General features: G+C 34.2%; 1 protein-coding gene across 2 annotated transcripts; it reads left to right on the forward strand.

Moving 5' to 3' along the window:
- The first annotated feature begins 331 nt into the window (after window positions 1-331).
- On the forward strand, window positions 332-13617 carry LOC149483879 (TOM1-like protein 2). 2 transcript variants are annotated; one of them, XM_089701374.1, is made up of 13 exons: window positions 332-489; window positions 703-950; window positions 2921-3028; window positions 4707-4802; window positions 5594-5710; window positions 6339-6485; window positions 7057-7208; window positions 8475-8548; window positions 8677-8742; window positions 8823-8925; window positions 9614-9704; window positions 10384-10443; window positions 11044-13617. In XM_089701374.1, exons 1-13 carry the CDS (start codon window positions 435-437, stop codon window positions 11245-11247), a joined length of 1521 nt encoding a protein of 506 aa, XP_089557500.1. In that variant the 5' UTR covers window positions 332-434; the 3' UTR covers window positions 11248-13617. The 2 variants fall into 2 exon arrangements, with proteins under 2 accessions (XP_089557500.1, XP_089557501.1); XM_089701375.1 differs by having other exon boundaries at window positions 5609-5710.
- Window positions 13618-14392: the final 775 nt, after the last annotated feature.

Genomic DNA, 14392 nt, shown 5'->3' on the forward strand with positions numbered 1-14392 from the left:
ATGTAGAATTTATTCGTCATACATATCTAAAAATATTTTTTTTGAAAAGAGCAATAATTTCAAATTTTGTATTTTATTTATTTGCGCCGTTTTCCTCTTCTCCATTTCAAATTTACCGCTCGAATTCGAAATCACAGATAATAAAACTGTATCGCATTTATAAATAATTATTACGATACTAATTAATTACTTTGTAAACAATGTTAAATGTACTTAATGTTGAGATTGTATAATTTTACATAAGTGTTTAAAAGGAGTTTTTTTATATAGATAATTTTTTGTTATGAAAATCTAAAATGTAGCACAAGTCTGTGTAGCGGTCAGCGGAACGACGTTTACTTGACGTTTGCGCGATAATGAAATTATGACAAAGTGACAAGTGAAATCGGTGAAAAATATTGATAAATACAAGAATAATTAAATAAAAAACAAAAATGTCTTTCTTTGGAGTAGGAAACCCTTTTGCTACGCCGGTTGGTCAAAAAATAGGTAAATAGAATGAACTGTGACCTAAATATATATTCTTATGACATTTTAAAGTTGTTGCGCATTTAATATCAAATATCATAATTTCTTTGTTCACCTGAAATCTTTAGTACCCAAAACTAAATATTAAACAGATCCTTAAAAATCCTGGAATAAAAGCGTCTAAAAATGCTCATTAAACGTTAGCAAAAGTTTACAACTTGTGATTTTTTACAGAACAAGCTACTGATGGCTCCCTTCCTTCAGAGAACTGGGCTCTTAACATGGAAATATGTGATATTATAAATACTAGTGCAGATGGCCCTAAGGATGCAATAAAGGCGATAAGAAAAAGACTAACACAAAGTGCTGGAAAAAACTATACCATTGTGATGTATACTCTGACTGTACTTGAGAGTTGTGTAAAGAATTGTGGAAAGCCTTTCCACATCTTGGTTTGCAACAAAGAATTTATATCTGAGCTGGTGAGTTGAATAAATTGCTGTGTCCTTAATAATTAAAGTACTAATAATTAGTAGGCAATATTTAAAGTAGACTAATGCTAATTATATATCACCTTGACCATAACTATGAGTATTAGAGAATTTGATATGATGTAACATTCCAAAGATAAATGTAATTTATTATACATGTAAACATTATTATTAATAACTTTCTGTATAAATTCCATTACAGAATATATTAAATGTAGGTAAATGTACCCTATTATATATGTATATTTGATTTACTATATTCTCTAAAATTCTTTGAATCAAATCATGTATAGATAATGTTTTATATTCATATCTTATATTTGAATTATGAGTAAAATGAATATTACATAAAGATTTACAATATAAACAAATCTTATCTGATAAATGTCATTCACATGCCGTCTGTGCCTTGAATTCACATATAGACAGATATATGTGAATATTCTTTGTACATAGAATTCAATTAACAATTTAAATATTATAACAATTTAATACATATTATTTTGCACACTGAATTTTCTATATTCCATATAATTCTATTTTTACCGTAATATTTTCAACAATCTTGAACTTACACGGAATTCAAAATTGTTTATTTGGAACAATAAAAACACACATTACAAAAACTTTATGAACGATGAACGATAACGAAAAGCTTAAAGAAGCTGTGGCACAGGTGCAGGACAACACCTCCGCCTCCTTACATTAAAAGTTCCACTAACCAACATTTTCACATTCATAATATCTCCAAAAGAGAAACACAAAGTAATGATAAAAGTAAGTAAGACGATTTATACAAATTTAAAAAGACAAAAATTTACATTAATAGAATCTTTAAAAATAGAAACCTACATTATACACAAATCTTTAAAAGAAAATCCTAATCCATACTAATATTATAAATGCGAAAATAACTCTGTCTGTCTGTCTGTTACTCAATCACGCCTTAACTACTGAAGCAATTTGCATGAAATTTGGTATAGAGATATTTTGATACCCGAGAAAGGACATAGGATAGGTTTTATCCCGGAAATCCTACGGGAACAGGTTTTTCTTTGAAAACGCAGCGCAAAGCTTGTATGAGATAAATGTATCCTGTCTTCTAGCTTTCTTTAATATCATTGTACATAAACAAATATATAAGGTACAAGGTGTTTTTGATAAAAGCATTAATTATGATCAAGTTTTGTATCAGTCTCTATAAGATAAAAAGGTCAACATACAAATAATTTTCATTTATCAAATATCTCTCTTACTAAATAAGTATATAATAGAATATGATTATAGTTTTATGATGTCATCTCTGATAATGAGTACATATTCTACCTCTTGTTAAAACATAAACTGGTTCATTTACATTCAAGAATAACAAATTATATTTAATAAAGATGTTAATTACAGATGTTTATAAACATATGTCCTAACTTTTTTTAGAATGAGTATTTTTTCAAGACAAAGAAAAAGTTTTACATTCATGCAATTTAATAAAATGTTAAATTATGAATAACTAGCTGCTCTGCGCGGTTTCACCCCCGTGGTTCCACTCCTGTTGGTCGTAGCGTGATGATAATGTGCGTGCCTTTAACCTTCCTCGATAAATGGGCTATCTAACACCGAAAGAATTTTTCAAATCGGACCAGTAGTTCCTGAGATTAGCGCATTCAAACAAACAAACAAACTCTTCAGCTTTATAATATTAGTATAGATTAGGGAAAAAATGTATGTTGTAATATTGTGTAATATAAAAACTAGTTTATTGGGTTGGGTGACTAATATAGTATTATGTAATAATGTTTAAGAGAATATTTATTTGAATATTAATTGAATTCAATTTAATTGATAATAATTCAATAAAAAATCATTGTACAATTAATTATGTTTAATGTTTGTAAAGTCTACAGATGTTTATGGAAAAAATATTGATAATACATATACTTATATAAAACAATTATTTTTAACAGGTAAAAATAATTGGCCCCAAAAATGATCCGCCAACAGTTGTACAGGAGAAGGTCCTTAGTCTCATACAATGCTGGGCGGATGCTTTCCAGAACCAATCTGAATTACAGGTTCGTTATTTCTATCATTATTTAAGTTTTCATATTGGTAACTTCACTCTTTTCAACCTATATTAGTCTACTGTTGGACGCTCCTATAGCAAGCCATTTATTGATAACTTACATGTCTAAATTAATAAATACAAAAGATATGTTGCTATGCATTTTCTCAACAAACAAGCAAACATAAGAAACAAAGACTATTATCATCATTTGGATGGTTGCATCTTTGTCATACAAATGTAAATTAATTGTAATATCTATTACTAGATACAATAGCATAGGTTTATGACTAAATTATAATAGGTCTGTATTCAAGCTTGTGGGTCTTCAACGCAAATAAACATACATAGTTGCATGATATATGATCTAGTTTGTTCGCATAGCCGCGGATTGGATTACATTTTAGCTTCGCATCTGATTCTAGAAGTCAATGTTTTACGTTTATCGTGTGTGAATATGTTATGTTTATATTTTATATACAATTGATTGCTTGATTTTTCTAAAGATTATTTAAATACAGTTAAAATAATTGAGCAAAACCACTGCATTTATTGTAGTATCAAAGAGATACAAGACTACAAAAAAACGAAGCCTAAAATCTTATATATAAAAGTTATTTTTTGTGTACGCTGTATATACATATATTTATTAATCTACGATCACTATTAAATTCCTATCTAATTGATGCGTATTGTACGTTAATTTGATTGTCTTTTAACATGCAATTTAATTATAAATGGTAATTGCTATCATATTATGTCTATACTAGCTTTCCGCCTGCGGCTTCGCCCGCGTTTTCAAAAAAAAAACCCGCATAGTTCCCGTTCCCGTGGGATTTCCGGGATAAAACCTAGCCTATGTCACTCAGAAATGATGTAGCTTTCCAAAGAATTTTTCAAATCTGCCAAGTAGTTTCGGAGCCTATTCAATTCATACAAACAAACAAACAAACAAAAAATCAAACCTTTCCTCTTTATAATATTTGTATAGATGTATAGATAACTGATAGCTAATTAATGTTTGATTATTCTTCTTTGAATTTTGTAAATATATATATGTATTATGTGATATTTTGTTATTTTGAATATTATGTCACAAAGCACAAAATATACTGAGGTGAACTTTGAATAAAAAGATTGCTTGATCACATTTGTGCTGCTGCTACTTAGAGAAATAAGATTATCAACAACAATGTTATTAGTTTATATAAGACCTTATAAAACTATCAAGGAAAGAGATAAAAAACTTGCTCCAATCGAGCGGAGAAGCGCCTTCAAATGATCAAATCTCGATTTCACAGATAAGATTGATAAAATCAAAGCCATTTCAAAGAAAATATTTGTTTTTATTTTTATTCAACTTGATTTTGTGGATATAACTTGTTTTCTTAAATTATAGTCGTCACATTTTATTCAAATATGAACTAGTTACTATTACGAAGATATTAGAAGAATAAGATCGTTAGTAAAAATCCCCGGACCCTTTGGAAATTAGCAACAAATTGGGTATTGTTTTTAAATTGAATTACCATTGATACAATTTCTATAATTTAAATAATTAATAAATCCTTAGAAACTTCTTTCCGATTGCGTCGTACCTATTATTACTGAGTTGAATTACTTTTAAAAATTCCCTAAATGATTCAATCTTTATAGTTTTGCTCATATAGGTATTTTTTCTCTTGTAGGGTGTAGTACAAGTGTACAATGAATTACGGACTAAAGGTGTCGAGTTCCCGATGACTGACTTGGACGCAATGGCACCTATATTTACACCACAAAGAGTAAGTACACTCGAAATAAACCCTTATCTCGTTGAAGTTAAGTCTTAATTTACATTAAGGTTAAAAATATTTATTAAGTGTATTTTCTGTTATGTTTTTATTGTTACGGCTTTATGCGATTACTGTATTCAGTAGTCTTCTCTTCTTATTCAGAATAATAAAGTGTCATAAGTTAATACAACATTTGTACATACTTAACTGTCTGTTTATAAAGTGAAAATGTACAATAGAAAGCAGTCACACAATACTTTTAGCCACTTAAATGAAGCAGCGGTTAAAACAATTGTTTTACTACCTACTTATACACATGACATTTGACACCCGGTAGTATGGCCTCTGTTTAATCTGTGACACCTTGTTATTTGATACGCTGTGTGGTGGGTGAGGTCAACAATGTACCTACCTAAAGTTCGTCACACGTATCGTGTAAAGGAATGGGGATTTCATACCATTAAAATAAACAAACTTTACATAATTAGTTACTTTGGTTTAATTTTCGTGTATGTTCTCTACCTTTCTTACTTTGTATATCTACAATGTTTCTCTAAAGAACACTTTTACACTTGAAAACTGTTGGTATTGTTGCAAAAAATCGTTATAGCTAGTCTTGGATGTGTGAAAAAGTTTTCTCCATTTCAAAAAATAGCCAAAAAGCAAAAAAAAATCAAAAAGAGTAAAAATTTCAAAGCCTCCTAAGGCTAAACAATTTTAATTGAAAACTGTATGCGACTCTAACAAAACATTATTTTTTTCATTTAAAAAATTGAACCTAAATGCTCAAATCTTCACAGAGCATAAATTTTCAGAGTGTACCAGATAGCGGTGAGCCGGTTGTCGGTTCACCACAACGCTCTGTGTTGCCGCAAACCTCGCCCAGTCGGATTCCATTAGAAAATAATACAGGAACGGTAAGATATTAGTAGTATTTCTTGTTGAATAAATGATTATATCAAGGTAATTGTAGACGGCCTCTATGGTCGAATGGGTTTAGTATTGATATTAAAAAACAGACACAATGTGGTAGAGTTCAAGTCCAACATAAAAAAATATACTTGCTTATAAAGAAAATCAAGTAGTAATTAATCTTTCAAATGTGTAATGTTCCAGAAAGTTTTGAGCTTTCGTTTTATCGAAAATGGCATTGTCACCCTTGATTGATCTCGCAATAGAATTTTAGAAAGTGTGACACTAAAATATCACATACTAACTTTTTGTGAACAATGAAAAATAAGGGTTTTGCTTGAAGATATGCGATTCAACCTTTATGTGTAAAATTTGTATTCACTTTCTCTAGAAAGAGACGATTTACTTGGAAATCCATTTTGCATTTCCATAACGATTTATTTTATTTTGCCTAATTTAAATCAAATTAAAATACAAAAGTTATTTTATTAGTTAAGTGAAACTTCTTTAGACTTCAAGGCCCGTCATGGCAATACCGTCATGTCATGGAACAGGGCGACGATTTTGGTATCTTTGAATTTTGCCAAAGAAGTTTCACTTCTGACACGCTCTTTTTTAAATACTTAATTTCAGGTGACGCTCTCAGAGAGCCAAACGGCGAAACTTCGCGCGGACCTGGCAGTTGTTGAGGGCAACATGAGCGTGATGAACGACATGCTCAACGAGCTCACTGCGCAGCCGTACACGCAGCATCATGACTCCGATATACAGTTGTTGGACGTGAGTATACTTTTTTTTTGTAGATTTTTAAGCTATTGCATAGCTTCTATCGCGGGCCTTGAGCGCGGGGACCGAATCCAGAAATTCCGTAACGAAAAAACCTCACGCTCCCCACTCCGACGGGCACGGAGGTGTGGCTTGAAGGCATGCTATGCAATAGCTTTACCGCGGCAGTCCTCGAGTGCCACAACTCTTTTTTTTAATTAGCTTGTGTAATATTTTCCACTCTTTTTTATCGGAAATAATTATTAATTGACATGCTACCATTTGTTTAATGAATATTGTTATCGATGATGTTATTTTATTTTATATATGTATAAACAGACCTATAGTTTCATTTCTTAACTAGTTATCTATATAAATATCATGGGGAATAGCGGTGATGAATTGCCGAACACTATATTCTTAGCGAATGTCGTGACAAAACTAGTAGACGGAGCGGATAGTTTGTTTAATAACTCAGGCCCCGGAACCACAGACACAATAGAAAATCTATTGAGTCTGGGACCGATCGGGCCGCTTGGGGCTCAATGGGTTAAAAATCATCATCGTTGTGTATGTTTGTGTGCAGGAGCTGGCGGAGACGTTGCGCGCGATGCAGACACGTGTAGCGTCGCTAGCGGCGCGCGTGGCCGACGAGTGCCCGCTCACCGCCGCGCTGCTGCTCACCAACGACCAGCTGCACAACCTGCTGCTGCGACACGCGCGCTTCACCAGCAACCGGTAACACACGTGTAGCGTCGCTAGCGGCGCGCGTGGCCGACGAGTGCCCGCTCACCGCCGCGCTGCTGCTCACCAACGACCAGCTGCACAACCTGCTGCTGCGACACGCGCGCTTCACCAGCAACCGGTAACACACGTGTAGCGTCGCTAGCGGCGCGCGTGGCCGACGAGTGCCCGCTCACCGCCGCGCTGCTGCTCACCAACGACCAGCTGCACAACCTGCTGCTGCGACACGCGCGCTTCACCAGCAACCGGTAACACACGTGTAGCGTCGCTAGCGGCGCGCGTGGCCGACGAGTGCCCGCTCACCGCCGCGCTGCTGCTCACCAACGACCAGCTGCACAACCTGCTGCTGCGACACGCGCGCTTCACCAGCAACCGGTAACACACGTGTAGCGTCGCTAGCGGCGCGCGTGGCCGACGAGTGCCCGCTCACCGCCGCGCTGCTGCTCACCAACGACCAGCTGCACAACCTGCTGCTGCGACACGCGCGCTTCACCAGCAACCGGTAACACACGTGTAGCGTCGCTAGCGGCGCGCGTGGCCGACGAGTGCCCGCTCACCGCCGCGCTGCTGCTCACCAACGACCAGCTGCACAACCTGCTGCTGCGACACGCGCGCTTCACCAGCAACCGGTAACACACGTGTAGCGTCGCTAGCGGCGCGCGTGGCCGACGAGTGCCCGCTCACCGCCGCGCTGCTGCTCACCAACGACCAGCTGCACAACCTGCTGCTGCGACACGCGCGCTTCACCAGCAACCGGTAACACACGTGTAGCCCAGTGACACGTCACGACACGTCACGTCATAATACGTCAAGTCATGCCACATCACGTCACGTCATAATACGTCAAGTCACGTCACGTCATACCACGTCACGTCACGTCATACCACGCCACGTCATACCACGTCACGTCACGTCATACCAAGTCACGTCACGTCCAAACACGTCACGTCACGTCCAAACACGTCACGTTACGCCATGTCACGTCACGTATTTTTAGGATATATCACCACAGGTGCATCAGCGACGGGTGCATTACTCCTGCATTATAAGTACAATAATTATTGTTCACAAGCGACCAGTGCTAATAGCAATCATCAGGTAGGTGTAAAATTTTCTATGGGCGGGAGACGCAGGTCACAGCGGAAAAAGACGACATAATGCAAGATTTTGATTTTTGATGAACAAAGGAAAAAAATATGTATACTTTACTTTTCACGACTTATGATCTCTTTCTAATTAAATAATAATTATTTTTAACAGAAACGCAGCAACAGGCGTCGCAACACCGTCCGCCATTTTGGGGGCCGCCATGGGAGTGCCCGGAACCGTTTCTCGTGAGTTTTAATCTTCAAAGACTTTCAAATATACATGAGATTAATTTTTATATTACTACAGATAATATAATACCATACTTGTAAAATTACTTTTTTTTGTTTTGACCAATATTGGCAATTTATTTCAGCCCCGAAACAAGATGAAGATGCCTTGATCGATCTAAGCGATGACGTCCCTGATATTGCCAAACTAAGTGAGTCATCTACATTATATTTGTTATGACATTATGTAAGAAAATTGTTAGATTGAAAATTAATATTTTTTTTAATGAAGGTGTGAAGGATAACCACGAAGAAAAGTCTCCGAGCGGCTCTAAGGACGAGTTCGATATGTTTGCCCAGTCCCGTAATGTTTCCTACGAAACTACTAAAACTGGGTATGTGTACTTTATATAATAAACAAAAAAGAAATCTTTATTTTGCCAAAAACACTTTACAAAAATATGTACGCTGACTCTTGAACTAGAGTAACTCTGTGTCTCAAGAGCCATAATTTCCTTTTTTAATTTTCGCGTAATGTACCAAAATACCAAAAAACTTTACGTTTCAATAAATAAAAAAATGTTGTGTGGTTTTATGAAACCACGGTAAAAGTGAAACTGTTCGAACGGTTCCGAACACTGCTTTGTGTAGCGCATGTCGCGTGTCGGTCGGCTGCCGAGTAGGTATACCTACTCGGCAGCCGCGATACACGCGACATGCGCTACACAGACCAAAAAGGTTGAGACGATGTAATAAAAGTTTCACTTTAAAAAAAGTACCCCTTACAATATATAAATTAATGCTTGGTTTTAATACTTACGTAATATGTAATTTGGTAGTTGACTACATAGTTTGTATAAAACTTTTTTAATTTTATTAATCCATACTAATATTATAAATGCGAAAGAAACTCTGTCTGTCTGTCTGTTACTCAATCACGCCTAAACTACTGAACCAATTTGCATGAAATTTGGTATGGAGATATTTTGATACCCGAGAAAGGACATAGGCTACCTTTTATTGCGAAATATGTATCACGGGCAAAGCCGGGGCGGACCTCTAGTATTAAATAAATACTTTCAGCGGAAGCAGCTACGCGGATAACTTGGAAGAGCAAGCCACAGCTGGTTTGGCGACAATCGCCAGCACTAGACCCACTCAAGCACAGGCTCTAGTAAGTAAAACGTTATGTAAAATAGTAAGTAATCATAAAAATAAAAGACGGGTTGCACTGGGGGAGTGCCGGCAGAAGTGAAAACTTGATTATTAACGTTCAGCATGTTTGATATTTTGGAATGGTATCCGTCTTACGCATGGAATATAAGGGCTAAAAAAAAATCCGTCTTACGCTTTTTCGATCAGGTCACGTGTCCTGACGCGAGTTTAAGATTTTATACCCATTACAGAAAAAGTGCTCAACGCCACTAAAGAAGTTTTCACTTCAAAAAGAAAACACACATATTTATCTCGTACAGAATTAAATAAGGCTTCTAGTTGTATCTCCAAAAGAAAGACACGGAAGGTCGCGGTACCATAATGTATTATGTCTCTTTCCTTCATGTAAAGCACGGAAAAAGAATATTTTGGTCTTCTTTCTCCTGGTCGTGTTTATGCACTAAATTTTTAGGGCGTACTTTCTAGAAACAAAGAAATTTGTTTTAAAGACCCATATAGTTAGATTATTCTTATTATTAACGCTGAATTGATAATTCTTATAAGTGAAGTTAATTTTAATTTTATTTTTCGAAAAAAAAATTTATTTCATTTGAAGCATTGCTTCTTATGTCAATTTTGTTTTTCATTTTTTTTAATTTGTTTCTTATATATGTACATATATAATTTATTTTCAACAGCCGTCGGGAATGGATCAAAGAGAAATTGATGAGATATCCGCTTGGTTAGAACAAGAGAAGGTGAATTTTGCTTTATTTTATTTTTTTTAATTTTGACGCACTCAAGGCACTGTAAAAAGAGATTATACTTTTTATTGTTTTATTTGCTTTGCTACTGTATTCTGCGATAAAAATGGTTTTATTTTTATTTTATATTTTAATATCACACATCAAATATAATCATAAATCTGTACCGAAAACTAAGGTTTCCGTGTCAGTCAATGATATTGAGATTTTATATAGTATTGAAATCTTGCAAAAAATTGAAGAGGATTGTCCATAGTCAATAGGAGTTCAAACGCACAAAAAATATAATCCTATCGTATAAAAATATAATAAATCCACGCACTGCTTGTAAGTTGCAATGAAACCAATCCTTTATCTCACAGTTATAATTTTTTTGTTTAAAACTATTTTACACAATACTGTTCCCTCTCAATTATACCCCCATTTAATAAGCAACTTATCCCTTACAGAAACAATTCTTGACCTTAAAATTTTTCTCATATTATTTCTCATGAAGTACCTACCTTTTTTATTGTTTTATTTATTTATTTTTGATTTTTTTTCTGTTTGTATTGTGTGGTGCTAAATAAACATTCTTTCTTTCTTTATAAACAGGCGGCAACAGAAGCGACCGGGCAAGAATCGGTAACAAGCAGTGACTTCGAGAAATTCCTCGCGGAACGAGCCGCAGCCGCTGACACTTTACCACCTGCTAACACTAACACTAACACCAACACTAACACTAACAACACAACACCGACACCGGCCGCGAGACACAGGCAGATTAACAAGGATCAAGACTCTATGTTCGCGCTATAAACCCATTTAGCTACGGAGTCCTGAGAAACAAATGTGTCTAAAAGATCAAGGATCAGGACTCTGTGTTCGCGCTGTAGATGGCTGTATCATCGAAGATATAAATTGGGGGAGGGGGGATCTAAATCAATAATATAATTAACAAAGTGGGAAGATATAGTGGCCCGGGCTATTTATTGCTGAATCAATAAATGAGTAAATAACATGTCACTGATAGATGAAGGATCAAGACTCTGTGTTCGCACTGCAAAGAAAATAAATCGTTATAATATCACTGGCTGATAAATAAAAAAAAAGAAATATAACATATTTGCGCTATAAACTGCAGCATAGTGTTTCTGTGTTTGCAATCTTACCATAATTATTATAAATACCCACCCACAGATTAACAAGAAACAATTGAGAAGACAAAAAATGAAGTTATATTAACTTGATATCCGTTACTCGTATTACCATGGGTCCCTCTACCAAATAGATTAAAATGAATATATCGATAGATCCAAATGAACAACGATCACAACTCCATATTCACGCTATAAAGTTTACTATTACTTATAATTATGTTTTTGTTTACCCGGGGCCGTGGTATTTTTTTGTTTCATAGAAATTAAAACTTTATTCAATACAAAATACCACCAATTTTAGACTCCATTATTCAAACTTGATTGAACTTGATACTTTGTAGCTGATGGCTACTTTACTACACAAAAGTTATAAGCGTTGGTTTAAATTTTATTTTTCTAGATTTAAGGCAATACGTTATGTATTTTTATTTAACGCACTGGGAAACTATTTATAAATCTTTATAAAATCCAATCAATCGATGCTTTTTTTTCAATCAATTTAATAATTAATTTGTTTGGCCATTTTTTACTATGAATGTATTATTATTTACTATTTATTAATGCAGTTATAAGTTAATTTTTAACCAATAAAGATTATTATATTTAACTTTTTATTGTTATTATAATGTATTGATTAGTTTGTAAAAATATTTAATACGAAAATACCGTTATAATGAAGTATCAATGTCCCATGCTTATCGATAATCAACTGATCATTATTTTGTCTCTTTCTTGCTTGAGCCAAAAGTCTTGAGAGCGATAGAGACAGAATATTGAATCGATTAATATCAAAATATATTCTCAAGGGGACAATCACATTATCACTGACTAGCTTTATTGTTACCATCTATGATAATATTATTATTATCTGGGGTTCAAAACGACGCGCGAAACCCATCTCCATTAAAAAGTCACTACTAATTTATTATAATTAATATAAACAATCGATAGATTAGTGGCGTTTTAGATTTAGAGTGAAAATCAATAATCCAATATATCGTATAGTACTAAAGGCCTTAAATATGGGACCTTACAAGTTCTCGACATGCTTGCCGACTCATAATAATAGCTTACCGTTATAGCCTTGCACTTAGTATAGGTATATTTTAGAGTTTTTCAGCTTCATATAATTTTGTCTATGGCCATTCGACTGGACACAAACAACAAATTGTTTCACACAAACAGTTTACAAGAACACTTTGCCTTTGTGTGAACGTACACGGAAATAAATGTGATATTGTATTGTTTTTATATGTAATGGTTTTTGAAAGTGTAGCATTTTTGTGAATGAGCAACATTTTAATGTAATACACGTACATATATAATATCATAATATCATGGGGTTTTCTTGATTTATATTGAACTAATTATTGTTTGGTAATGCATTTTTAAAAATTTATTGAAATATCAATGTTTCCATGTGTATGAAATTAATTATTATTAATTAATTAATTAATGTTATATTATAGTCATTGGCTTTGAAATTTTAAAAACAATCAATACGGCTCGACAATTATTCAGAGCATAATAAAAATTATTTATTATTTATTTAAAATAAATTGCATTTAACTGATTGATAAAAGCGCCATGCTGTGTCGTCGTGCATTATGTCTTCGTTCCTCGAATCGTTTTGTCTCCATTATATAATTAAAATTACTTTTTCCTTTAGGACGAATGAATCTTCATATAACTTTGGCGATTTGCAAAGTCAAAAGAAAACTAATAATTTAGGAACAAACATTTTGCATTATTTCACAACGTAGATCTTGTGTGTACACAGCCTAAATATTTAAGCGTGAACTATTGTGCGTACAAATTATACCATATTATAAACGCCTGCTCTTTATCAAGCCAATGGTTATCTTTAATTAAATTAACGCATACGTTTTATAATTCGAAGCCATTCCATTCAACTCACTTGTATGGTTAATGTGATAATTATACATGGAACAAGCTTAATGTTAATAATTTAAAAGAGTTATTTTATGTTTTAATCGTTGTATGTAAGATAATAAATGAAATGTGCGAATTTATTGTTTTATTTTTTTCTTTCCTTGAATTTTAAATTCCCACTTACTTACCACTCTCCTTAGAGTATGTATTACTTCACTCTCCCTTACTTCACTAGACTTGACAATGATAAAAACAAAAAAAAAACAGTGTGTGTTCCAAGCACACATCTCAGAAGTGAAATTTCTTTGGCAAGATTCAAAGATACCAAAATCATCGCCATACTTCATGACGTGACCTCGAAATTTTACTCTCTACGCGCCTAAAGAAGTTTCACTTCAATATATTATCTCAAATTATTCAGGGTATTTTGTTGCCCAAAACCAAATAGTCCAAGATCCCAGAGCCGTAAGACACCATTTATTTTCTAAAGCATATAACTTGCGGTTCACAGTAGTCTCTAGTGTACTTTTTAATACCTGAATGTTTGTGGAGCTTGCCCGGTGACACCGGTGACCACCTACCTACCTAATTTATTTTTAAATGTCTGATTTTTTACATGTTATAAAGATAACTATTACTATGTTATATTTAATCAATCGGACAAATTGCAATGACTGAAATGATTCCATGAGTGCAAGCTTTTCATTGTTTTTACCCGATTAACATACAGGGTTGATTATGCTCTATATGCATTGCAATATTTGAATGTAAATTTTTGGATAAGAACACACGTACCTAACGGATTTAACCCTGACCGCTGCAGTTGCTTGCCCTCAGCTTTGAGTGTAGATATATGTAATTTTTTTTACTAATGTGTTATTTCGTCTCGTGAAATAATAAATATAAAGCAT

This window comes from Colias philodice, chromosome 12, assembly GCF_061535455.1.
Source record: "Colias philodice isolate Cphi_HAF_F1 chromosome 12, ilColPhil1 Martin Lab GWU primary, whole genome shotgun sequence".
In the NCBI taxonomy this organism is placed as follows: domain Eukaryota; kingdom Metazoa; phylum Arthropoda; class Insecta; order Lepidoptera; family Pieridae; genus Colias; species Colias philodice.

Bases quoted from the DNA above. Each gene is read 5' to 3' on its own strand.
- LOC149483879 (XM_089701374.1), top strand. From the start codon at position 435: ATGTCTTTCTTTGGAGTAGGAAACCCTTTTGCTACGCCGGTTGGTCAA. The intron at 4,803-5,593 runs GTAAGTACACTC...AAATCTTCACAG, and splicing joins CTATATTTACACCACAAAGA to AGCATAAATTTTCAGAGTGT. The intron at 5,711-6,338 runs GTAAGATATTAG...ACTTAATTTCAG, and splicing joins TAGAAAATAATACAGGAACG to GTGACGCTCTCAGAGAGCCA.